Source organism: Melanostigma gelatinosum (genome assembly GCF_949748355.1).
Source record: "Melanostigma gelatinosum genome assembly, chromosome: 12".
NCBI lineage: Eukaryota > Metazoa > Chordata > Actinopteri > Perciformes > Zoarcidae > Melanostigma > Melanostigma gelatinosum.
In genome coordinates, this window is record NC_136645.1 from 13,263,111 (window position 1) to 13,288,757 (window position 25,647).

The 25,647-nt window shown below is 45.6% G+C and overlaps 1 protein-coding gene across 1 annotated transcript in view; it reads right to left on the bottom strand.

Annotated features, from left to right (window-relative positions):
• The window catches only part of slit1a (slit homolog 1a), an 83,343-nt gene that overhangs the window by 4,142 nt on the left and 53,554 nt on the right, over positions 1–25,647 (bottom strand). Inside the window, exons 10-36 of the mRNA XM_079280214.1 lie at positions 21,839–21,910; positions 18,989–19,060; positions 18,818–18,889; positions 18,484–18,627; positions 17,429–17,592; positions 16,424–16,447; positions 13,514–13,658; positions 13,320–13,394; positions 13,079–13,222; positions 12,814–12,957; positions 12,554–12,720; positions 11,610–11,745; positions 10,022–10,090; positions 9,868–9,939; positions 9,703–9,774; positions 6,006–6,077; positions 4,740–4,903; positions 4,527–4,651; positions 4,291–4,388; positions 4,063–4,202; positions 3,726–3,819; positions 3,474–3,611; positions 3,152–3,380; positions 2,912–3,042; positions 2,659–2,813; positions 1,622–1,910; positions 327–538 (exon numbers count right to left, since the gene is read on the bottom strand). Of these exons, the coding sequence (XP_079136340.1) occupies positions 327–538; positions 1,622–1,910; positions 2,659–2,813; positions 2,912–3,042; positions 3,152–3,380; positions 3,474–3,611; positions 3,726–3,819; positions 4,063–4,202; positions 4,291–4,388; positions 4,527–4,651; positions 4,740–4,903; positions 6,006–6,077; positions 9,703–9,774; positions 9,868–9,939; positions 10,022–10,090; positions 11,610–11,745; positions 12,554–12,720; positions 12,814–12,957; positions 13,079–13,222; positions 13,320–13,394; positions 13,514–13,658; positions 16,424–16,447; positions 17,429–17,592; positions 18,484–18,627; positions 18,818–18,889; positions 18,989–19,060; positions 21,839–21,910 (3,419 nt within the window). The remainder of the gene's footprint in view (positions 1–326; positions 539–1,621; positions 1,911–2,658; positions 2,814–2,911; positions 3,043–3,151; positions 3,381–3,473; positions 3,612–3,725; positions 3,820–4,062; positions 4,203–4,290; positions 4,389–4,526; positions 4,652–4,739; positions 4,904–6,005; positions 6,078–9,702; positions 9,775–9,867; positions 9,940–10,021; positions 10,091–11,609; positions 11,746–12,553; positions 12,721–12,813; positions 12,958–13,078; positions 13,223–13,319; positions 13,395–13,513; positions 13,659–16,423; positions 16,448–17,428; positions 17,593–18,483; positions 18,628–18,817; positions 18,890–18,988; positions 19,061–21,838; positions 21,911–25,647) is intronic.

Sequence of the window (25,647 nt, forward strand, 5' to 3'; positions counted from 1 at the left end):
AGTAATGTCATGGAAAATGTCAGAGGAAAAGTCCTTCAAACATTTGTTCGAAAACTTTACGTCAGTCAGCGGGTCAGTAAGAGCCCTGGTGCTCCTTTCCAGATATGGTGACTCTCGCAGGATTCCATAAATGTCTTACAAAGCGCCTACACAATGATTATATTCACGCAAATTTCAGCATTAAACCTTTTTAGACAAATACACATGTTAAAAACAAGCTAAGAAATGTTATGCCTCGGTAAATGTTGTTTAAGACTTAATCATATCACCGACTTAAACCTTTTCTTTCCCCTTTAGAATTACAGACGGACAAAGAGACAACCAACCTGCGTCACAAAGCCCCCCAGTGTAGCCACTTTCACAGTGACAGTAGGCGTCTCCCGTGTCTGAGATCTGACAGCGGCCGTGTTTGCAGGACAGGCGACGGCAGGGGTTGAAGAGCTCTCCCTGTTGGTTGCACAGGGCACCGCGGTAACCCTCCTCACACTCGCAGCGGTACGACTGAGTGTCCAGAGGGATGCACTTTCCATGGACACACCTAGTAAGACACAACCACGTTGATCAAATTCCCCCCTCAGTATATAAATCAATTAAGTTTCAAAAGCAGTATCATGATTTGATGCATCAAAAAAAAAAAAGGTTCCCGACTACATTTACTGAGGTACTGTTACTGTACTTGAATTTGGTTGGAAACAACTGGACTAAGGCAGCTCACCCGGCCCACTGGTGTGTTGAGGAGATGAGCCTTCTGCCAAATGGCTAGATTAAATCACAAATTAATGTTTTGGTAATATACAAGCCAGTTATTTTCATATCTAAATATGCTCAAGAATTCAAATAGATAAAACACATTCAATTAAAATGCATCGTTTCAATGACCTGTTACATTTCAAAATCACCACGCCAATCACGACACATCAGGTAGAGACGGTGTTGCCACTGTTAACCAGCTAGGGTAAAAAAAAATGTCGGGACAGCCCTGTGCCATTAAAGACTACAAAGCTTGCGGTGAGGAAACATGACCATGAACACATTACATTTGGATGTTGGGGCAGTGACAGGTGAGGACAAGCATCATATTTATGTTGGCGTAACACATATTTACAGCCATGTTTATTTTTCCTCCTTTTTTTGTCATGTTTTTTTCTTATGCATTTGGGAAGGTGGTCCTCACAAATCAACCAATTGGAAGTGTGCCTTAAGTTACAGAAGGTTGAGAATCCTTGAACTAAAGAACCTAAAGTGATTAAACTATCTCCACCTAAGATACAGCCGTGAAATAACACTTCAGCGTTGTATCAGTATCAACAGTCTAACAAGGAAATGCTTTATATTAAATCAGTCACAGGCGCTATTTTTTTCTGCAGAAGAAGTACTTTTACTTTTGATTCTGTGAGAACATTTTGCAGATGATACTTCTGTGCTTTTACTTAAATGGTATTTTGATGGCAATACGTGTAACAGTGCATCTTTCCATTGTGTTGTTGTATTGGTACTTTTATTTAAGTAAAGGATTTGAGTACTTCTTCCCCCACTGCCCATAGTGTGGTAAGACAAAGGGCGGTAAGATGTTTAACTGTTCAATATGTATATAATATTTATGTTCCATTCGCTAACATACTTGCTGCCCTGGCAGGGGTTGGTAGCTGTCTGGTCACAGTTCGGCCCACTCCAGCCTGGCTGGCAGTGGCACACTGGTCCCTGGAACCCATCAGGCTGGCATATGCCATGTACACAGTAGATCTTCTTGCAGGGCTCGCAGCCCGGTACCACGCCAGGTTTCATCTGTGTCTTGGTGAAGTCCTGGAGCTCATTGTTGATGTATAGGTTCTGGATACAGCCATGGAAACTGGAACCGTTCTGGAGCTGCCAGAGACGGAACGCACCGGAATGTACATCCACTGGCATGCCTGGAGGAGGAGGGGGGAAAACAGATGACTTTAAAAAGGTGCGAAGACATGTGTACTGGATCACAGACAGACGACTAACACAGGGCTGGGATGAGTCTAATGAAGGAAGGCATTTCAAATATGGGTATCCCAACAGTGCATATATTTGCACCACAAGACACATCATCCTTGAAACAAATGACAGCAAAAGGCAAAGTGTTATGGGAAAATGTCTCCTGTAGTGTTGTATGAATGAAGAACAGCACAGCACAGCACTGAAACACACTGTACCAATTATGAGCCACTCCTTCCACACGTCCATGCAAATATAGAAATGATCTGAAGTTAAGACCGTGTCTGGTAGTTCTTATGGTAGTCACTAGAGGGCATACTTCACATAGTGTAAGAAATGTTTGACACAATAGATCTGTTGGACTATTACACGGTGTGGTGTATGTTCACTGTAGGTTATAATCAAAAATCGAATTTTTGAGAGTTATCTTTTATTTGTCACGGTGAAATGGGTTATTCATTCATCGCAAATGTGCGAATATGGCGCATTGGCGTCTGTGCATATTTATGTGCGGCCCCTAGCAAACACAGTCATGACTGAAGGTGGGGATGGTGTGGGTGGAGGGAGGGTAGGGTTGAGGGGAGGCGTTGGTTGCAGTGGTGAGAAAGCGAGGGGGGGAGGGAGGGTGATTGACAGTAGTGTAGTAGTTAAGAGTGCCTGCAGAGGAGGGAGGTGTGTTCTGGAGAGGGCCCCTACCCCCCACGTATAGTGGAGCCTCCCCGTTGAGGGGCCGCACCGCCGCAAAGCTGTCCATTGTTGTAGGGAGACCCCCATCAATGGACAGGTTCACCATCTGGTCAAAGGTCACTAGCTCCACAGTGTGGAACTGGCCATCGTTGATCGTCTCAGTACTGGCAAAAGAAAAACAGAGATGGGACATAAGATAGAAGAAACATACAAATGCCACCTGACAGTGACAGTAAACCGCACTGTTTCAAAGGCAGCTTACCTGTAGATGGCATGTCCTGGCAGGCTGCCGGGGTCATAGCTGACTTTGACATGGCCTTGGTAGAGCTCCACTGCAATATGATCATTGTCCCCATTGTACAGCAGGATGCCATTATCCTCAGCTGTTGACACCTACAGAGCGGAAATGTTTGCATAGAGGGTGTTTGAATTATTCAGGTCTCAGAAAGGCAGCGTGTATACACACAGAAGTCATTCACACATTAACACACTCTGTGGATACCTGTAAGGTGATGTTAGCCTGCGGCCAGTTCTTGAGGTCGGAGAGCAGCAGGTAGGAGTCTCTGTCGATAAAGTTGACGCTGACCAGCTTCTCGCAGCGCGGACCCCCAAACTCCGGAGAACACTGGCAGAGGGCACGCCCGCCTCGCTCCACACATGGTGCATTGTTCTGGCAGTCGGCCAGCTCACATAAGGAGAGTGGGGATGGGAGAACCTCACACAACTGACCACTATAGAGAGACAGGGAAGAAGGACGATGTTAGTGAAGCAGATGAAACGATGCAGCCGACATAAAGCCTGTGTTAAACGTGTGCTCCTCTCACTCGTATCCTTCGGGACAGACGCAGGAGTATCCATTTAGCTCATCCACACACCGAGCTCCATTCTGACAACGATGCTCCTCACAGTCATTATAGTCTACACTGCAGTCATCGCCGACATAACCAGGAGAGCACACACACCTGCAATACACAAACACAACACTGGAATCAAAAGCTACAGCTACAGACGTCTATTTTTCACTGTGAAGTCATCATTTTTTACTGCATCTGATGTTGCTGACAGCAAAAACTTACTTGGGGCCAGTGGAGGTGATGAGGCAGGTAGACTGATGTTGGCAGGGGCTCCGTCCTGGGGCGCACACATCCTCCATTTCTTCGCACATCTCCCCTACACCGAAACAAGTATTACAAAAAAAAAGAAGTGTGAACTGTTGCACAACACAGAGAAAGAACCATCCGGCAAAAACAGCAAAACAAGTAAGTCTTGTAGCAATTTATTGTTACAGCATGATCAATTTCATATGTTTTAAAATCCAAGATAGTAATGCGGTCAAGCAATACTTGCATGAAATTATGAAACCAATTATGAAAGCAGGTGCTTCTTGAGTCAAACTGTCCTGCACGCACTAACCTGTGTAGTAGGGGGGACACAAACAGGTGTAGTTGTTGACTCCATCGAGGCAGGTCGCGCCGTTCTCACAGTCGTTGTCCTCGCATTCGTCAACGTTGGTTTGGCAAGTGGGGCCCTCGAAGCCCAGTGGACATGTGCAACTGCGAAAACGTACACACACACTCATTACATCATCATTCATCTCTTCTTTGTGAGGTAAATACGATGTTCAAAGCTCGGCTTCCTCACCTGTATTGCCCCTCCTCATCCTCGTTCACTTGGCAGGTTCCTCCGTTGGCACATGGGTTACTCACACAGGCATTCAGAGCTGTCTCACAGTTCTTGCCCTGGGACAGTGAAAGGCAAATCATATATATAATATTAATTAATATAATTCTTTTTTTGCTATAAATCATGCATCCTTCAAGACCCTGCAACACACAGAGGATATTCACAAATCGGCGGTCGCATTGTGTAGCTCTCACCTTGAATCCCGGAGGACAGCTGCACCTGTAGATCTCCGCCATGTCGCTGTGACAGATGCCGTGGTTCACACAGGGACTGGACAGACAGGGGTTACACTTGGCCAGCACTGTAGAGTCCACATCACCTAAGACATACCAGACCGTTCAGAATGAATTGCATGTAGATACTTGTGCTGCTTACATCATATATCCGTGTCCATCACAATAACTCACCTGTGCATTCAAACTTCTTTGCAGGTGTGGTGAGCAGCAACTTGCCCTCCATGCCCTGCGGGCCAGCACAACGGGCGATGCCAGGCTCTTTGTAGCTGGTCTTCACCCAGTCAGACAACCAGCGCAGGCGACAGTCACAGTGCAAGGGGTTGGCACCAATTGCCCTAATAGGTAGATACACTTATCAGTGGTTTCATGATTTAGGGTGGCTTTGTTCTACTCTTCAGCCTCATTTCGTTCAGTAACAAATTCTGCCATCCACTGTAATACACTCTATCACCAGCAGGTGTCTCTACAACCGTGTGTAAATAAAACCAGCTCAACTTTGTGTACCATAGAAATAAACCACTTCTTCTCAAAGAACACAGAAGACTTAAAGTTGAATGCGCAATGCCACTTTGTGCATACATCATCTGGAGAATGGCTTCTCAATTACAGACAAAGGTGCAAACAGAAGGCACTCTTAACCACTTCTGTCATGGTGGTCGTGAATCAATGCTGCTCTGTCCTCCTGCTGTATGCACAAACACTCCTGAATCGATGCTGTTCCATTACGGTGGAACACAGGCTCATCTTTCAGGCCCAGCCAATAGCTGACACCTGACATCTGCTAACATGAAAGCCACTTGACTGTGACTGTGGATCAATGGCTGCCCTCCATCCCTTCCTTCACCCTGTTTTCCTGCAGCCTTGACTGCTGTACAGCCATCCTAAAAATGTCTTTGTTTAGTCCTCTCCATCCCCCCTTCGACATCTCCAACTCTGACACTGATAGGTCCATTGATCAGTGGCTGTCAAGGGATGATGTGAATATCGAGGCTGGATGGCAGAGGGAACACTGCAAAGATACTAGACTGTGATAGATTGTAGTTTTACACATGTCCACGAGGACATGCACAACCACACTACGCCTACACACCTCACACTACATTACAGACATTAATAAACAAACCAAAACAAGCACAAATGTCGACAGACCATGGATAATCTGTGTGTGTGTTAGCAAATGTGTGTGTGTGTGTTTTGGAGATGTGACAGGGAGATGAGACAGTACAGGGGTCTGTGTGTTACTTCAACCACAGGACTGCGGTTGATTAAGGGAGGGCTTGGCCCATGTGAAGCCCACCAAAGAGGATTACAGACAGGCCACTGTGAGCCACGCTCTCCGGCTGTCTGACCAGACCCCCTCTGTGACTGAATGTGTGTGTGTGTGTGTGTGTGTGTGTGTGTGTGTGTGTGTGTGTGTGTGTGTGTGTTACTACTTACAAGTGGGAAAGTGAGGCCACATCATTGAAGATGCCATCAGGAAGCTCTGAGATTTCGTTGCCGTGGAGAGACCTAAGGGGTGACCGAGGAAGGAGAGGAAGAATTATGACCATAAACATGTTTCATCACAGGAAAATAATACTGTTGTGTGACTTTTCTGTCGTACTGTTAGAGCTGAAATGATTAGACAATTCATTGGTTAGTTGATTGACAGAAAATGTACTATTTCAGTTGTCAAATGATCACGTTTAAAGCAAATAAAACGAAAAACAAATTGCTCATTACAGCTTCCAAAGTGTGCATGTTTTCTTAGACTTCTATGATTGAATATTGAACAGACAAAACAAGCTATTTGAAAATGTCATCTTGGAGAAATGTAATATTGGAGACTGTGACTGGCGTTTAACGCAGTACAGACAAAAGGATAAATCAAGTACAATTGACTAATTCATCGATAATGACGAATTGTTGCGAATTTTGCGAATTGTTACAAAAATGTGTTTTCAGACAGCTAAAATCACAAATAACGGGAAATAGGTTGAGGGATATTTCAGGGGGGTGGTAGTGTTGGGTTTGTATTTCTGGTTGAGCCTCATGCAGTTGGCAGAGATGTGAGGCTCTATAAGTATGTAAAGGACTGGTGTCAGGTTTCTATATGCGTCTGGCTGGCAGAGCCAACAAGGGTGCAGAAGGAGGGCGGGAGCAGAGTCGCACCACATGCAGCACCGTGGAAAACATCAGTGTAAGTGTGTGCAGGTTTACAGGTATATTAATGTGCTTGCATATTTAAGCGCATTCATGTATATCAATCTGTATGTGCTTATGCACTGTATTGTATTTCCTTTGCTGTTCTCTAAATACTATCAAGGGTGACAAGCCAACATGGCTTAATGGCTAAATGACTGATGGCTGCTGTAATGCGCTGGGTCATTACCACCTCCAACCCTCAGCTGACCGCATGCTAATGTTACCGCAGCTCAAATCTGCAGCACCAATACATGACGCTTCTGCTCTCCATGCCTGGATGATTGGAAGCGATGTATAAACAGACTTTAAAACACTACTTCCTTTTTTTTTGTTTGATCTGTGAATTACCACTAAGCTGTTGACGAGTCAGGGGAAAGGATACGGAGAGCGGAGCTGGTCAATATGAGGATGTAGAGCCGTGCTCAAGTACGAAAGGGAAAATATACTGTGTAACCATCTGAGACAACAAGATAATTGGCCTGTGTGCAGGGGGGGGGGGGGTGCTTATTAGTGTAGAGAGAGTAGTTGGGTTGTGGTAGTCGGAGTTAGGATACTGAGGGCAGGAAGCCAGCTGCATTGTGCCAACAAGGCAGAGATCTCATGGGAGAAAGGAGCCAGGGAGTCTCCAGGAAGAAACCTGATCCGCTCTCCTGCTAACATTCTCTCCGTCTATCCTTTTTTACTTTTCTTTTCTGCAGCTGTAAATCATTACACCACTTCATCTTACCTATGTCAAGCTTGGCACAATCCTCAGAATGGAATTGCATTTGATGCTTCTGGACAGGTGATGGTTTGTGATGTACAGTGTGCACAGATGTTCAAAATGTTCAACACAGGCTTGCTCCCCTGTGATTCTGTGAGTCCCCCGAGCTACATGTTTTGAGGATCATGTGGTACATGGCATTTACTCACAGCGCTGCATCCAACCACAGTTTGAGAATATGTCAGGTTTTATTTCATTCTTTGCAGGCATTAAATCTCCTTTCCTTTATCACACTCTTTCATATCACTTTCTTTTGTCACAGCTTCCCACCCAAGACCTAGCAAACCACGCCCTAGAGCTGCCTCAGCCCACTCACCTCACACCTAATACCCAGCAGGCCAATTAGCTTATTAATCTGCAGCTCAAACCACAGCCATTACACACACACGCACGCACGCACACACACTTGCACCAAACCACACCACATCCATGCCAGGCTCAGACCCCTGGTCTGTTTGAAGCCATGAGCGTTAATGATTCTTCTCCTCTTTACTGCTCTGTAAAGCCAGAGGTGCAGCTTTATAAAGGCTTCGGCACCTCAGCGTGTTTGAGTACGCATGAGCGCGTCCCTGTGCTTTTCTATGAAGCTTCCAACTTTAAACTTTGAACCTGGTTGAAACTATTAAACGGAGCTCATTGTCGCTTGAGCTTTGTTGCAACCGCACAGCTCTGCTGTAAAAAACAACACCCATGGCACCAATTGACATTTAATGGGAGTCCTATGATTGATCACACCAGCAGTAAAGACATCAAAGTTTTCTGCTTCATTTGGACTCCCGTCTGACTGAGACAATAAGGTAGTCCAGACAGTCTGTGCATATATATGTGTGTGTGTGTGTGTGTGTGTCTGAGCTTGTATATAGTTCTGAGCCTGTGTGGCGTGTGTGTGAGGCGTGTGATGTTTGGGGGAGGGCCTCACATGGCGTCTAGCACACTTGCAATCTTTTAAAAGTGAAGGTGGCGTGAGTGAGTAAGAGCAGAAATAACGGACGCAGCTTCATTAGAGATCAAAGCGACACGCCCGGCCTAGCATCAGCTAATGACGACCGAGCTTCACTCTCATTCCACGCTGAAAGGGCTCTTACACGTTGGGCCTCGTAATGATCGGGGCTTTTGTCGAAACCTGCCATAAAAAGAGGCTTTGTTGAGGCTTTGTTGAGGCTTTGTTGTCAGTAGTAAAAAAGTGTGCCTGCTATGAGCACACATGGCCGAGAAGTCTACTCCCACACACACACTGACGGGCACCATGCCAGTAGATGACAAACATCCACACACACACACACACACACACACATAGATGCATATATAATCTCATGAGGAGTGCGGCTGGGCCTGGTCTCTGTTTCTCCTTCGTAGAGCTAAACTGTACATTTGAGTTAAAGCGTGAGGCATTCAGCTGCTCCATCATTGGATGCAGGTCCAAAGATTGGTTTTGGTTTCGTCATTTATCTGTCGAACATATTTACATTCTACATCTCAGTTATTTAGCAGACCCGCTTCAACTACGGGGAGCCCATGGTCACAGAGAGTGCACAATCAAAGACTTCATAACTTCATAAAAGGCCGGAGGCAATGTCAAAACCATTACGGTTAGCAGGGCAAACATTCGCCGGTAATCAGTGTCAGAGTGATTTTGTACAGTGGGTCGCGTGTTTGGCCCTGACGGTGAGGCGGTGATGAGCTCAGGGCGTTTAGAGGTGAACAGGCAGACTGGGAAGATGTCTGAAGACGAGGTGTAGGCAGGAGCAGGAAATGGAACGACACTGCTGCCATTTAAACAGAGTAAATAGGTCGGAGGTTGTGTGTGTGTGTGCGTGTGTGTGCGAATTCATAGGCTGTCATAACTGTTTAGACTGTGTTTCAGTCCTCTGGAGTCAATAAAAGATTCTCAGCATCTGCTGCACTGCCTCTGTAGTCAGTGCAAGCTGCAAAAATAACCTCCTTAATACGTCACTTGGTTTTGAAAGTGAGTCTTATCTTGTTTTAGAACACATCTTTCAAAATAACTTGCCTCAAGATGAATTGTCCTGATATTATGTGACCAAGAAAGAGTTCATACATTTGATTTGCATAAAATCTCTCCAATACCACAGGCAAGATACAATGTTAGATTTTAGTCTTAACCCTCGAGCGAAGATGAACACGCACGTATGTCTGCATGCATTTGAAATATAACAATGAACTCACAGTAGTCGGAGAGAGTGCAGTCCACTGAAGGCCATTTTGGGGATACAACGCAGGGAGTTGTAGCTCAGGATTCTGCAATGTTAAAATAATTACAGATGCATTTCAAATTCATCTGTTTTCATCCTACTGTCGGCACCGGAAGCAAATACCAGCTACAGGACTTACAGAGTGGTGAGTTGGCTCATGTTAGCGAAGGACGAGTTGGTCAGAGAGCTGATCTTGTTGTTGCTCAGGTCTCTGAAAGTAAAATGTAAAAGGCAAAAGTTCACTGTATTGATCTGCACAGTGAGACAAAGGAGGCAGGCAGACAGACACTTACACCAGCTGTAGGTATTTGAAGGAAGATAGTTCCTTTGGCACAACACTGAACTGGTTTCCATCCAGATACCTGGACAAAGAGACACAAACAGTTCCATTGAGACGAGGATATGGCATGCTGAGCTCTATGGCTTTTACAGTGAAAGTGCTACAGGAAGTAATGAGATATTTGATCACTCATATTCTTACTGAGCAGTTTGGAACAAAGAAAAATAATAAAAGGGGAAAAACTCAATGAAGAGTCTAGAAAATCCCACTCCGTCAACCCAACCAACTACAATTCAATCTTCACTCACTTACATTCTTTCACATTGCAGTTGTGCGGTTGTTGTAGGACGTCACACTTTTTACACAGAGCACCTTTTCCCCCACACTGTTGTTGCCAATTAATCTCATGTTACAACAAACTGCAGATTGTTTTGTCTTTCAATTACTTTTTTTCAGATGTTTTGACTCAACAGTGTGTCTCATGCCTGGAGGTCAGGCTTAGTACCCGCCCTGTAAGCATTCCTATTCCAGACACACACGTGGTTATATATCCCTGGGACTGCAAAACTGGGAAAAGACGGCAAACTTAATTGATGAATTTTCAGTTCAGCAGCATTTTGTGAATGTGACCAAGCACACCAATGTTTGAAGTGACTGAGGTACAAACGCTTGTATGTGCGTTCATGCATGTGTGTGTTAAAATACTAACGTATTTACAAGCCACCACAGTCGACACCATGCCTGCAGGGATACAACAACCGTGCTGATTGTCAGCACAAAGTGCTACCAGAGGGCTGTCACCTTGATAAATAGCAGATTTAGGGCCCTGGTGCCTCTGAGCAGGGCTGCAGGGGCTTTCTCCTGCTATTGTTGGTGACTCGACTCAGAGCGGGAAGGGCAGGGGGGGGTCTGTTAGTGGGGCCTTTGGGTTCAGAGGTAATGATAGGTAATGACGGTGCAGAGGACACTTGGGATAATGATGGAGTAGAAAACTCTCCAGATGACGAGATGAAAGCCCAGATCAGAGGGGCACACCTGGTCACACCTGCTGGGACAATGACAGGCCTTAAGGCTTTCACAGCGTGTGTGTGTGTGTGTGTGTGTGTGTGAGTTAGTCTGAACCACTTGAAGCAGTATTGGAAAGTTCCAGACCTATTCCATTCCCTCCCATTTCCATTGAAAACTGCTCATTAAAATGTCCTCTTGCTCCCCTATGCTCCTGTGGACAGGCTTTTGGCCCTCACACAAATATGCGTGTGCACACACACACACACACTCTCTGATCCTTGGCTCCGAGTGTGAGAGTGACATCAGTGCTCGCCCTGAGTGCTGCAGGGAACTCAGAAGAAGAATGTCTGGGAGAATAACTGCAGGGTTTATTGACTCCTTTCCTCTTCTTCAAATGATGAGATCTGTTTTCTTTGCCTCCACTGTTTTCTCCAACTCTTATCTCTTTCGTACCTCCTAAGCTGCCTTTACCGTTTGAAATTAACCCTTTCCAGTCATGCCTCCAACAAAGCCAGACAAAGGAATAATAATACTTGGAAGTCAAAATGATAAGATACACATGCAATTGGACAAAATAATGCCAATGAACTTACAGTTCAGTCACGTTTCTTGGGATGCCTTTGGGCAGTGTGTGGAGGTGCTTGTTACTACAGCGCACCACAGTCTCGAAGCAAGTGCATTCACTGGGACACTGGGGTCTGGGCACACAGCTTGACAGTTCCTCTTGGCCTGGGAAAAAATAGAGGAGTTAGAGGGGAGTCCGATACAAGAGAGGAAGAGAAAGGAGGAATGACCAGGAGGGTAGGAAAGACAAAGCAGAGGCAAAGCAGCACAATCCTACAAACTGATGGTGAGGCATTGAGACAATGAAAAAAGAGGAAGAGTCAAATGTGAAAAGTAAAATAGGACAGAGAGAGAGACAGAGAGAGCGAGAGAGAGAGAGCGAGAGAGAGAGAGAGCGACAGAGACAGAGAGAGAGAGCGAGAGCGACAGAGACAGAGAGAGAGAGCAAGAGCGAGAGCGACAGAGACAGAGAGAGAGAGCGAGAGCGAGAGAGAGAGAGAGAGAGAGAGAGAGAGAATGTAATATTGACCAGCAAGAGCAAAGAATGGAAGCTGCCAGAAGCCTGAAGACAAGTCTAACATTCATTCAGGTGCAAATCGGCTGACTGGTCAATAAGGCAAACAGCTCAATAGCTCCACTCAGCCCGGCATCGACCAGCAGCTTAGGAACTGCAGAGCAGCAATCTGTTCAGTAAACAAAGGAGTCGCACAATAGCGGCCATTATTTAAAATGATCTCAGACACTTTAAGCAGCTGCTGTTCATTATGTATTGTGGATCAGTCAGACCCAGACAGGTCAGTTTCACACATAGTGAAGGTCATCTACTATGTTGAAAATGCTTGACTCCTTTCAGAGAGACAGATTACTTCAGTTAAAGCTGCAAAAAGAAGTTTCGATACGGTCGAACTAAGGACATACAGAAAGAGACTCAAATCATAATGGGCAGCTAGTTGTGTGTCTTGGCACCACTTACCCTCCTCACAACGGAAGTCGGGCAGAGCCACATCCTGCAGAGGAATCTCCTTTAGGAAGGCAGGACGCTGGCAGCGAGGGTTACCGGTCACAATCTTCCTACTCCTCAGCCAATCACCAAGCCAGCCCAGCTGGCAGTCACAGTTGAAGGAGTTGGCCAAGAGGTTACTGGGAGAAAGTGAGCATAAGAAAGGTTGTGAGAGCGTTGAGATATTAAAACGAACGATTTAGGGTCGGCTTGTGTGCATGCTAGGGTCTCACAGGGTGGAGAGAGTCTGCAGAGTGTCGAAGGCTCCGGGAGTGATTGTGGTCAGCTGGTTGTCGTACAGAGACAGCAGGCGGACATTGTGCAGCCCAGTGAAACTGTCGTTGTGGACGCAGCTGATCTTGTTGTTTCTCAGCATCCTGAGGAAGAAAGACATTGAACACTTAGGCCTAAAAATACAATTGAAATATTATCTTGAATTTCAGAAATTCAAGACTGACTGCCGGAGTGTGTGACTGGATGTGTTTTTGCATCACTCACAGCATACGCAGCCCCTCAAGGCCACGGAACATCCCACTTCGGACCGAGTCGATCTGATTGGCCGTGAGGTGAAGCTCATTGACGGACGACGCACCTTCGAATGACCCATCTTCAATCTCTGTGATCTTGTTGTTGCTGAGGTTACTGTGGGGAAAAAGAAGCATGTCAGAGAAGTACATCACTATTTAGAGACTGACTGCCGAAAGGGAAAGTCAACAAATAAAATGAAAGAGCAACTTACATTTTTTTCAGCTGGGAAAGGCTCTTAAAAACCCCAGTTGCCTCCAGAGCAGTGATATCATTGTTGTTAAGGCGGCTAGAGAGACAGTTTAAAAAGACAACTTTGTATTGACAACAAATTCAAGGATTCGTCTCATGACTTGTTCTTAGTTCTTCTCACTCCGACTCTTCCTAAAACTCTTCCTGTTTCCTTACAGTTCACTGGTGGATGTAGGGATGTGCTCAGGGATCTTGGCGAGCTTCAGGTTGGAGCAGTCCACAACGTTTGACTCACAGCGGCACTTGGGAGGACACACTGGATCACTGTTACAGGCGTTATTCAGACGGGTGTCCTCTGTGCCTGAACAGAAGACAATACAAACACACACAATGATATCAATCTCTTCCCTATGCCAACATAAGTGCCTCACTTTTCCAAGATGCTCTTAATCACTCAACCGCTCCCTCCATGGCTATATGTCAGTAGTTTGTCCCGTTGTGACCTAAAAGGCGACCGTACCCAACTCATCTTTAATCTTAGGCACACTCAAGAACATCCTGGTACTTTCCAGTCAGAGGAGAGCGTTGAATAGGTGTGGGCGAGGAGAGCTAATAGAGTGGGAGCAGTGGGGTGAAAAGAACAGCAGCCAGGGAGATTGAGATAGCGATGCCAAAGAGGATTTGGACGGCCAGCTTCAGTGAAGCAGAGCGCCCAAGAGAGAGCACAGGAGGCGTGCGTAGACAGGTAGAGTCAAAGGAAACGAGAGGGAGGAAACAGAAGGAGCAAAGGAGGGACATAAATGCATGTAGGGAGGAAAAGGAAGAGAGGAGTGAAGGGAGAGAGAATGAAAGGTGAGTGGCAGAGGTGCAGGGAGACGTCTGTCCTGACAGAGGAAGAGCAAGAGTGAGGCAGCATGGGGAGTGCGGGACGTACTCCTGCACTTCCTCCGTCTACGAATAGACGTGACATGCCAGAAAGCGTGCTGCCAGTTACATCATGGCTGCTCAATAATGGAGCAGCACTGGGAGCCACTTAGGAGACGGTGTGTACGTGTCTGTGAATGTGTGTATTGTGTCTGTGTGTATATATGTGCGTGAACAGCAACGTGTGGGCATTTGTTCCATTTAGAGGGAACAGCCCAGCATTTTCTGTCAGGACATCGCCTTGTGTCCCGTTCCTTTTTTGCATGCTCACATCAGTGCACCTCTCTCTGCCTGGGGCATCCAAACCACAATCACGAGCAGGAAAACCTCAAACAACCGGGACAAAATCCTACAGTTGAGTGTCAAAAGTCTGTCGAAATAAACATTGACATTTGAAACCATAACCTAACCCAAACCCTCATTGTTGACTTTATTAGAATCCAGTTGGACGGCAAGAGAGTGAACTGCATTCACAGAAACAAACTTCCTCAGGCTGTTCGTGCAAAGACTTCATCTGAATGTGTGTCACTCCTCAGATTGGCTCATTGGAGATATATAGACACAGACATGCAGGTCATTAAGGAACCTTCCCTCGCCAGGGCCAGACAACAGGAAAAGGCATTTCCTGCTACAGAGGAAGCAATGAAAGTACAGCACAGCGCTTGGATCTTGAGGACGTAGAGGAGCCGGGGGAGATTCGTGAGCCTGAGTCATCGCCATCGTCACAAGTGCGTGGTGGCGAGCGACACTTTTACTGTCAGCATATTTAAACGAAACTGAAGAAAACACAGAGGAGAGGGTTGAGGTTTTTCCCTCTACGAGGTGCAAAATGACTCATCGCTGGAGTTGTAGAAGTTCTCATAATTCCCTGCAGCTTGGTTCCTCATTATCAATGCATTATGAAATCCCTGTGCTGTCTGCGATTGTGTGAGTTGAGTGCATGGGTGCGTGTATTGTGGAGGCTTTTATTGTTATCATTCAAGGAGGGGGAATTTCTCATTAATCACATTTGGCTTTGATCTTCTTTCTGCTTACATAGTACACCCATTTGTTCTCAAAGCCAGAGTAGAGCTTTATCGCAGCTCAGCACACAAAAACACATTCATTTACACACACACACACACACACACACACACACACACACACACACACACACACACACACACACACACACACACACACACTTCGACACACATCACTGCTCCTCCTAGTTATTTTCTTGGAAGTGCTCTTGTTAAGAGGTCCGGAAACATCCGCTGATAGGGATCTGGGTCCTCTGGTGGGCTTTATTTTCTTTAGCTTTTACTGATAGAAAGGACACACTTTCCTTCCTCTCTGTCCTTCTTTCCCTCCCTCCTTTTCTGCCCCTCTTGGTGAGTGACTGTCTGTGCTCATGCCAAAGCAAAGAGCCACTTCCTTTTGACTCTATCGGCTGAGAATGTTAGGAAAACAGAGCTGAGGAAAGAAATGCGCCCTCACACATATATCTCATTAAGATGCACACACAGGTCAGTCATAGGCCCAATTAGCTGTTCTCATATGCATACATACCTTAATACCTCTACCAGGACACAACTTTCAACTCATTTTACACTTAAATGCCGAGTTTTTTGTTCTGTACTGATCATGTCCCCTGTTCATCCTATCATCGTCCACATTAAGGGATAACTTTGTAGTTTTGGCCAGTTTTGGCCATTATTTCAAGAACTTATGGAGGTAAACACAAAAGTGAGTGGACCAGAGTTGGTACTAAGCCTTCATTGCGCTGGTAAATAGTGTGCATCTATGGAAAGAATGGTAGGTCAATGTTGAACGTGGAAGTCGGTTTGTAAACTGTGATAAAAGAAAACAAGAGGCAGTTTCTTTTGTTTTCTCTTCCACATAAGTTTGTCGAACCTGTGGGGATCTGAATGTGCGTGTTTCTTTCCCCGTCTGACTTATTTTTTAGCGACGTCGCCATGTTCCCAGCTCTCAGCAATTAACTTGGTAAATAAAGTGTTATTATTGCCAAAAAGAAATGATGGAAAAACCACAAAAACGTGACCCAAGTTGTAATAAACCTAAATAATCCTCTAACCCTTGGGGGAGTGTTATTCAATTGAACAGTATGTAATGGAAAAAAAATGATGCCGGTACATGGCGGGAGGACAATTAAAGAAAAGAGGAAGACAATGATAGGTGTGAACATTTACAAGCACTCACCTGGGATGAAGTACTGCTCTTTGGCTGTGATGGAAAAAAGAAAGAGGGACGGATGTCAGTGAGACCAGTCTGACCTGCATAGCCGTGGTGTCGCTATGCTTCAGAACAGTCATATATAAAGCTTATATATGACGACACACAACTCAAGGTGTATGACATTTAAACAGAGAAGCCCAGGACTGTCTCTGTGCATGGTATTGTGAAGGAACTAGTAACGGTGTTAAAAGGTGGTAAATATTTGGCTGTTGCTAAGGAAGAGTGACATGAAGGAAAGAGGGAGACAGTGAGAAAGAAAGGACAAAGAAAGAGAAAGAGAAAAACACATGGACTCCCTTCTTCAGCAGGTCTCGCCAAACAAATGAGGCTATAAAGAAGTGTGAAACCTCAGCAGTGCAGAGTGCCAGACAGCGTAGCACAGTGCATAAACACAATGGTGGGCAGAGGGTGGAGGGAGTGGGGATGGTGAGGCCGGGCTAGTGCAGAGCAGAGGAGCGAGGAGATGAGGGTGTGTGAAGGAAACCTGAGCCTGGGAGGCAGAGAGCGGTGAGCGGGCTAGGGGAGATGGAGGCTGAGATTGGCAGAGGGCAGAGGCGTGGTGGGCACGTACAGAAACTCCAGCCCTTATACCAGGTGATCTCAGCTCACCGCGGTTTGAATATGAAACCAGACTCACAATGTGGTAACATGGAGGGGAAATGGAGAAAAAGCAAACGATCCCTCTCCCCTTGGCCCCAAGTTCATCTGGGCAGATATTGATTGAGGAGCACCAGCACAGCAAATGACAGGCTGAAGAAAACCTTTTGCCAGGAATGATCACTCATTAAAAGTGGTGTGAGGTAGAAGGAACAATGCAGAGATAATGGCCACTCCCAGCGGAGATAAAGAGAGAAGGTAAGAGTAGCGCAGTGAGAGACAAGAGGCATAAAAGCAACACAGCCTGTTTGAGCGATAGAGAAATAAGAGAGAGACATTTCTGAAGACAGTGACACAGAGCCACCGGCCTACCGGAGCAGCGGAACTTCTTGCTCTTGACCTGTCCAATACGCTTGTTTGCGAGTCGGCGAGGGCTGGCACAGCGGGCGCCGCTGGTCTCGATGGGGTTGGAGCGCAGGTAGTCTGCAAGCCACTTCAGATTACAGTCACAAATAAATGGGTTCTGGGCCAGGTGACTGGAGAACGGAGAGGGAGGGTTGGAAAGAAAGAATGAGAGGGGGAAAAAGAAACTTGAAAGCTGATGGGATAAAGGCCAACAAGAAACATTGGCAAGTAGTGTGTTTATATTTAGACATCAGAGCCACAGTCTTCGATAGAAAATAAGAAAATGCCATTATTTACGGATTGACTTGAAGGAATAGCTTGACATTTTGGGTAATACACTTATTTGCTCCTTTATGTCAAGAGTTAGGTGAGAAAGTTGATAATACTCTCATGCCTGTTTGGTAAATATGAAGCTACAGCTAACAGCTGCTTAGCTTAGCTTAGCTTAGCTTAGCATAGAGACAGGAAACAAGGGGAACAGCTAGCCTGGCTCTGTCTGTCAGTAACTTCTTCAATGTTTTCCATAATGAATGCTTCTGGGCAAACTTCAAGAAGTTCTTGTTTTACACATATTAAGAGTTTGGATGCATGTATAAAATAATAATGATCCATCATCTTCAACAGGTGTCTTGCACATGGATGATGATGTCATGCAATGTGCATCAGACATGCTAAGCACCACGGTGTGAGGTCTGTATTGACGAGAGCTTGTGATTCGCCTTGTTTATCAGATCACGAAGAACATTCATTTAGACCGAATTGGCGGTGTCTGGGTAACGTTGGTGGAAGGAGTGGGTGTGGTGTGTGCTGTTTTTGATCTAGATCTGGCCGCAGAAGCTGCGTGTGTCCGCGTGTTTGTGAAGATGATAGACGTATACTCTCCTCTCTACCTCGTGATTCCGTTCCTGTGTTATTATGCAGACAGGCGAGTAAACAACTCCTGCGTTGGCTCATGTTGTACGGTGACGGCTCAGTATGTGTCAGAGCATGCGTGTGTGTGTGTGTGTGTGTGTTTGACTCACAGGGTCTGTATAGCTCGTAGTGAAGTGAAGGTGCCCATGGCGAGGGTTTGGATCTTGTTGTCGTAGAGCGATAGCAGTGAGAGATTCTGCAGGTCCTGGAAGGCGTTTGCACGAACACAGTGTATCTTATTGGCATTCAGCAACCTGAGAGAAGAGGGAAGAAAAGGAAAGTTTCTTTATGTATTCATTCATTATGTATTCCATCTAGAAAACTATGCACAGGTACAAAGTTTATTTAAAGGGCATGACTCCTTACTGAGTGGGAGTAAAATATGCCTGGTATTCAACACATGTCTGCAGAGTATTAGTGTGTGTGTGTGTGTGTTCTGCTTACAGCAGTTGCAGAGCGTAGAGGCCGTCAAACATCCCCTTGGGTAGGTCAGTGATCTTATTTCCATACAGCACACTGGGAAATAATAACACACACTTGCTTAAGACATGGGAAATGACAACAGGGTGGATATTCATGCACATGGATGCACAGACTCGGCTTGGGGCCACTTACAGGGAGTTGAGGGAACGCAGACCCTGGAAGGCATCAGGAGCTATCTCTGAGATCTGGTTGTTGCTCAGGTCTCTGCGTTGAAAAAAAGAAAGCCGGTGAATTAGTCGAGGAAATTGAGCTTTTGGGGAAAAGCCAATCTGTGGGAGGTTTGACTCCATTGTCACCTGGGTGTCCCCCTCATAGGAAGGTGGGTTGGGTGTAAGGGCCCCTGCTTGTCGCTGGCAAGCAAGGAGGGAGCCAATGTAGCGTGAGCTGGATAAAGAGGAGTTCCAGCTCGCTCCCATTTTTGATGGTGCGTCCCTTCAAGGGATTTGAAGAAATGGAGCGGGCTAGCGTCTCGTAGCCAATCAAAACATTTACTTTGTATTATTTGTGGCCTAACAAACGGCCCTGTGTTGTATCACTGAGTGTGTGTGGGTAAAAATGGGGTGCAGGCCCGAAATTCAAAGCGAAATACAGTAGACTGCCTCTGAACATAGCCGTTGTTAATAGGATCCACAGGCCTCTCCCCACAGGATAACCACTAAGCCTGTGTGTCTATGTGTTTATATGTGTGTGTGTGTGTGTGTGTGTGTGTGTGTGTGTGTGTGTGTGTGTGTGTGTGTGTGTGTGTGTGTGTGTGTGTGTGTGTGTGTGTGTGTGTGTGTGTGGGTAAATGCAACAGTAAAGGAGGAGCAGTGGGACAGAAAGACAGAAAGACAGATGGAGAGAGAGTTAATGGAGTATGTGGACTGAACTCCAGTCAACTGGATACCTTTGAAGGAAAATCATCATGTGGTGAAGAAGAGGGATATTTTCTCATTTGGGGGGTAACAGTTAAATATGTACCCATTTGTCTTCTTGCAAAGGACTGAGGTTTCCTGGAAACGAAAACATGGCGAAGGAGCCAACATGTGCACTGGTGCGTGTCTGTAAACTCAGACACTGGTCTGTTTGTGTACGTGTCGGTGTGTGAGGGCTGTTGCTGCATCCCTGTCTTAAGGAGCGGTTCATGTGCAGGTCATCCAAACTGGGACAAGATGAAGGAGAATGTGTGTGGTTGGCATTTTACTGGGAGAGGACATGCAGGGTCAGGAGAGGCATCGCACACATACCTCCACAAATAAACAAATACACTCACACAAGCACCTGTGTAGAACTTTAAGTTACCCAATGGTGTCGTACAACCAAATATTATACAACTATTTCCCATAAATATTAGCCAGAACACTTAATACAAAGCATACATGTGAACATCTGCAGAGCCTGATCCAGAGGAGGGAACATACTCATCATGATGTATCGATGATGTCTACACACAGTGTGTACTGAGGGTGTTGGACAGGCCGGACCTGTGAGGGCTCACAGCCAGCTGAATCAACAGAGGCGCTGAGGGTCAACACAGACATGTGGCCGTGCATTGTTGTTGCTAAATGCAGAGTCAGCAGCAGCAACAGTAGCAGGTCATGTCTGTTTGGAAGACCAAATGCAACACATTCTCACGACCATTTAATCCGGGTTGTTTATGTTCTATGAAAACCACAAAAGTTTGTACCATATTTACTGAAAAGGGGTAATCTTTTTTCATAATAATGTTGCAAACCACAACAGTTTGTGACTCCGTTTTTGGGGGTTGAACTTAGATGGATTCACCTGATTAAAATCAGAACCCTGACATGCGTGATTGACTCCACAAGGTTCGCAGTTTATGTACATGTACAGACAGAAAATCACACTTCATCGTGAACAAAACAAATCGTGAATATTCTGTGTGATCAGGGGAACTACAATGAGAGAGCAGCCGCTCAATGCCATTTCTTTTAACAAGAGTACAGTTTATTTTTGTTAAATTAGCAAAATATTAGTAAATATTATGTATGAAAACCATAACTTGTTGATTCATATTCAGTAATACGTGATGATTTTACTATTTGTGACAAAAGCACTTCAATTCTGATTTTTATTAGAGTTTTATTCACCTTACTTTATGTGAAACCGTAACAAAAACAAACACGCATTCTTGCCAATATACAGTAATATATATATATATAAATATATATACATATAAAATATTATTTGTGGAAAATCATTTTTCTAATTTACTCTAACACATATTCAGTTTTTACATGATTCACAATATTTGTCAACATAATATAAGGAAGAAAAAAAGTTGAACGTATAAATATAAATTGAGCTTGCGGTTTGGCTCCAATAAGATAGAAGCTGCTTGAGTCTGTCAGCTGCTCTGTATTCACCTCATTTGAGCTTCAAACTGTCCCTGCAGTGCGATGATAAAACAGTGATGAATCCTTAAAGAATGGCAGAGAAACTCCCTGACCTTCCGTTTCCTCCGTCTCCCTGCTGCTATGTCGGTCAGGCCTGGTGGTGCTGGTGTTGGAGTTATGGGTTTGGCCGACTGGTGTGTGTGCTGGCCGGGTGACCGGACAGCTGGCTCAACGAGTGAAAAGCCACTCAACTGCCAGCCAGTCACTGTTCACTCCCAGAGAGGGCAAAGCCTCAGCCCTTATTCCAGGACACTCTGCGTCTCCTCATCATCATCCCAGCCGCAGTTTACAGTTTGTGCATGAAGGCACAAAACACACTCACACACAGACTGGACACAACACTAGCCAGGGGAATACCAGTGAAACGCGAGAGCTGTTATTATGCGCATGTAGCATCTGAGTGCTTGCTTTCCATGCCACCCCAAGTCTGAGAACAAGTATGTTCTTTAGGCGCAGACAAAATAAATACATTCTCCTTTAGGAGTGGAATAAAAAGACTGCCAATTGTCGCTTCTTTTTCCAGCCCTCAACTTCTTGTTCTCGTCTGTATTATTTCGCTCTGAGGTGAGTGTACTGCTGTACTTACATCCTACGCAGTTTCTTGTAGGGAGAGAAGGCTCCAGGAGGAACAGACTTAATCCCATTCTGCTCCAGACGTCTGGAGAAAGGAGGAGAAAAGAGGAGAGGAGATATCATCAGTTAACCAAACAATACTTCTCCACGGTAACATAGCTGTGCAATCCTCCGTTTACCTCTGACCCTTGGTGATTGGCCTGATTATATTAGCGGAGATCTATTCTCCAGCTGTGATAGGTCCAGGCGCGTTGGAGTCATAACATCCTTAGAACCAATAAACAGTCTGAACACTAAAGTGCTGTGGAAAAGGACTGGAGGGGAAAAGGCTCCTTCTCTGTTTGTGTGAGGGTGTTAAGGCCTTCAACTAAAAGTCATATTTCTTCTTAGTATAACATTTACAGTTTCCAGCACTTATGTTCACATATGAGATCGTGAAATCAATAATGATCTCACTTGTTCTTGTGAAATCTGTCTTTATCCTCTGGGTGTCTGCAAAGTGTCCACTGAAACCTTTGCAGTGCGGTGAAACATGAGTTCTTTTAGTTTACTTTACTTTTTTCAGTGAGCCCAAGAGCTGCTCAAGAAAAATGTTTGACAAAATCTCACCATACAAAAACGAAAGAATGAAATTAACATACAGACAAACTTTTGGTGATTTAGAACAGAACAGTCACAAACTAATCAGTCTCAGATGGTCACAGGGAACCAGGCATCACTAAACCCCATTAGCGTGGGCATGCATGCCTGTGTGTTTCAGGCCGACTGCTACTTAGGACCCAGCTCCCTGGCGTGTCTGGCAGAGGGCTGTTTATCTGCAGGTCACTTCACAGCTTTTAAAACCGTCCTTAACAAGGCTTAGCAGGACCCAGAGGGAGCCAGCTGTGGGCCTGTCTGGTTGTCCTCCCAGCAGAGGAACTGGCTGCAGAACTCGAGGCATGGGCCTGCGTGAGGTGTGGTTGTCCAGGGTCTATACGGGAGAATCTGAAGATCTTTAAAATGCTATTTGTCGGCACAGGAATAAGAGAAACATTAAATTAAAATCTGCAAAACCCTTTGGCAACAGAGCGTCTATATATATGTCATCACTCTCTTAAGAATGTGATTTCTTGGCTCAGGACCATTTCCACATGATTTAATTGTTCTATTACAGATTTATGCCTCTTAGGCCTCCTGCACTGCTATGTTTATGTCTAGTCGTGGGGGGTAAATGTTTTGTTCGACACTCGCCACAGCCACTTAACAGTTTTGAGTTTCCAAATTTTTCAATCCGGAATCTTTCCCCTTCAAAGGAGTCGTCTACATTTATGGAGCGATATAGGAGCGTAGTTGACATTCTTAGGATAGCAGTGATTCTAGACCACTGATTACTGCGGTGTACATGCTCTCTCTCTGTCTCTTTTTGTCTGCCTGTCCCGATCTGTCCATGGATTTACAGCCGAGTGACAGCGCTGTGGTTCTTCTGCCCTCACCATGCGGCAGAGTGCTGGGCCAAGTGGCTTTAGCGCCTTCTCTCATCAACCAGTCTGTCTGACTAGTCCAAACCAGTCTGGCACTCTGCGTGCTGTTTGCATGTGTTTCAGCGTCTACATGCTGCGGTTGCTCCGGTGTGTGCCATCATATAACAAAAACCCTCTGAGCCAGACAAGGGCACACGGTGCTGTCTGACCACATTTTAGCCTTTGCGTTGCCGCTAATCACAGATCGATATGTGCAAGCCACTTAATCCCTTCAATCAACAAAGGAGCTGTCTTTGTCCAATTGGCACAGAAAAAAGAAACAATCTCTCAGCGCCGCCTTCGGACGGACAATCAATGGTTCCCATCCAATTTGTCAGGTAGAACATTTGTATGTGTGTCTGTCTGTGAGCTGGTGTTTGTGTCAGCCCAATCAATGCCCCTCATCCTGTTCATTAGGGTCTGAGCATGTTTTTCATTAAGGGGAAACACATTACGCCTTTGGGTATTCACCCAGTGCGTGCGTTAGTCAGAAATGGATGGCAGGATCGCAGCAGCAGATGGAAGACGGGGGGGGGGGGGGGGGGCGGGGGGATTTTTATGGCAGAGTTCAGTCACTGCAGACAGAGACTATGGTGCACTGCATAGTAATCTGTTGTGGTGGTGTTTAGGCTAACTGGGCCTGGTCTCACAAGAGAGGAGTAGAGAAAGCAGCTCACATCCCCACAGCCATAAACACAACACTGGCATTCATTAGGGGAGAGCAGGGCAGGGAGGTTGCAGTTCTCCGATTTGTACATAATGAGCAGCATGTGTGTGTGTGTGTGTGTGTGGATGTAACTTTCAGAGTGCCTCATTAACATGGCATTAGGCTGGCCTTGATACCCAGCAGCCCGCCTTGCTGTAATTGAAACTGATTTTATAATGAACTTCAAGCACAGATCACACCTGCTGCACCAAATTACTGAGCGGAGTCACTCCTTCCCCGCTGCTCTGCCTCCTCAAAGCCGGGAAAGTCGGAAAAAAAATCAAGAGCGGAGGAGAAAGAGCAGTGTGGGAATATAACTTGTAAGGTAAGACTCTGATGGGCAGGGCAGGAGGAATGTGCATGATATAAGCCAGCGTTTCACCCGGGTCTTGTAAACGATGAATTAGATCGTAGAAGAGTTTATTGGCGGGACGCGGTTAAGCACCAATTAGATGTGAAGGGCAGGGAGACTTTTAAAATGTCTTTACTCATCTGCTGTGCAGAGAGAATCTATAAATCCTGTGCATGGTATATCTTTCAGCCTCCCTCTTCTCCCATTAGTGCTGCTCGCTGGTTATTGGGCTCATAGATCACATCACTCTACGAGATATTCCACTTGTGGAACATTACAACTGGAGGGCATGCCGAAGAGGTCTACAAATCAGAAGGCATGGCAAAAACTGAGAAGCAAGAGTGAGGCTGAATAATTAGCGTCCCAAAAGTCAATACGCAGCAGCGTGTGAAGACTTTTAAATTACTTCAAATATCGAAATATTTCCTGGGAGGGTCATTCAATGACACAAGAACACACAGAAGTGTGGAATTAGGAAATTGAGCACACCACTGCACTAGAAATGGGTCAGGGTTGTTGGGGAACATGGGATCTGTGACTTCCATATAACTGGGTATTTATAAACAGACCCCATGGGGAGGAGGAGACCTAGAAACTAGCTGTCCTCCTAACTACACACATGCTCTTTGGAAGAACATACAACACAACCGCTGGCTTTCTCCCATCAATCCTCCTTTTTTCTCACCGTGCAGAAATCACAGCGTTGCTGTACCATTACATGCAGACTTCTGCCGGGGGCATTAAATCTCTGATTAAGAGAGTGAAAGCACTACCTTGAAAAGTCTAGCCGTGCATTCCCAGGAATAGCATGTGGGCCGTAACCGGTTAATGCCCAGACAGATGTTGGAAGACTGATAAACTGAGGAAGGGATGTCAGCGAAGCGCTCGCATGTGGTTCACAGCCATCTGAGCTGATAAGAGCAAGCAGCCTCAGTCTAGAGTCTGTTCTAAGTCTGCATGTGTCTCTCTTAGTGGACAGCGGCTGGATGGATGTCTTGCTGTCAGGTGAGAAAAGCAAGCTAGAACAGCATATGTACATAAAACATGCATGTTTAAATCCTCTCAACCCCTGCATGAGCATACAGATGCATATGAAAACACACCCGCATTTTTCATGCGCACTCTCAAACAAATGGCTGTGGGTGTCCCTGCATCTCTTTCCTGTAGGTCTGCTGCAGGCTGCACTGTGCTGAAGAATCTAAGCCTCCTAAATATATGAAAGATCCAAACAGCTGTCTAGTTCTGAGGGTCATCTACTGTACCAA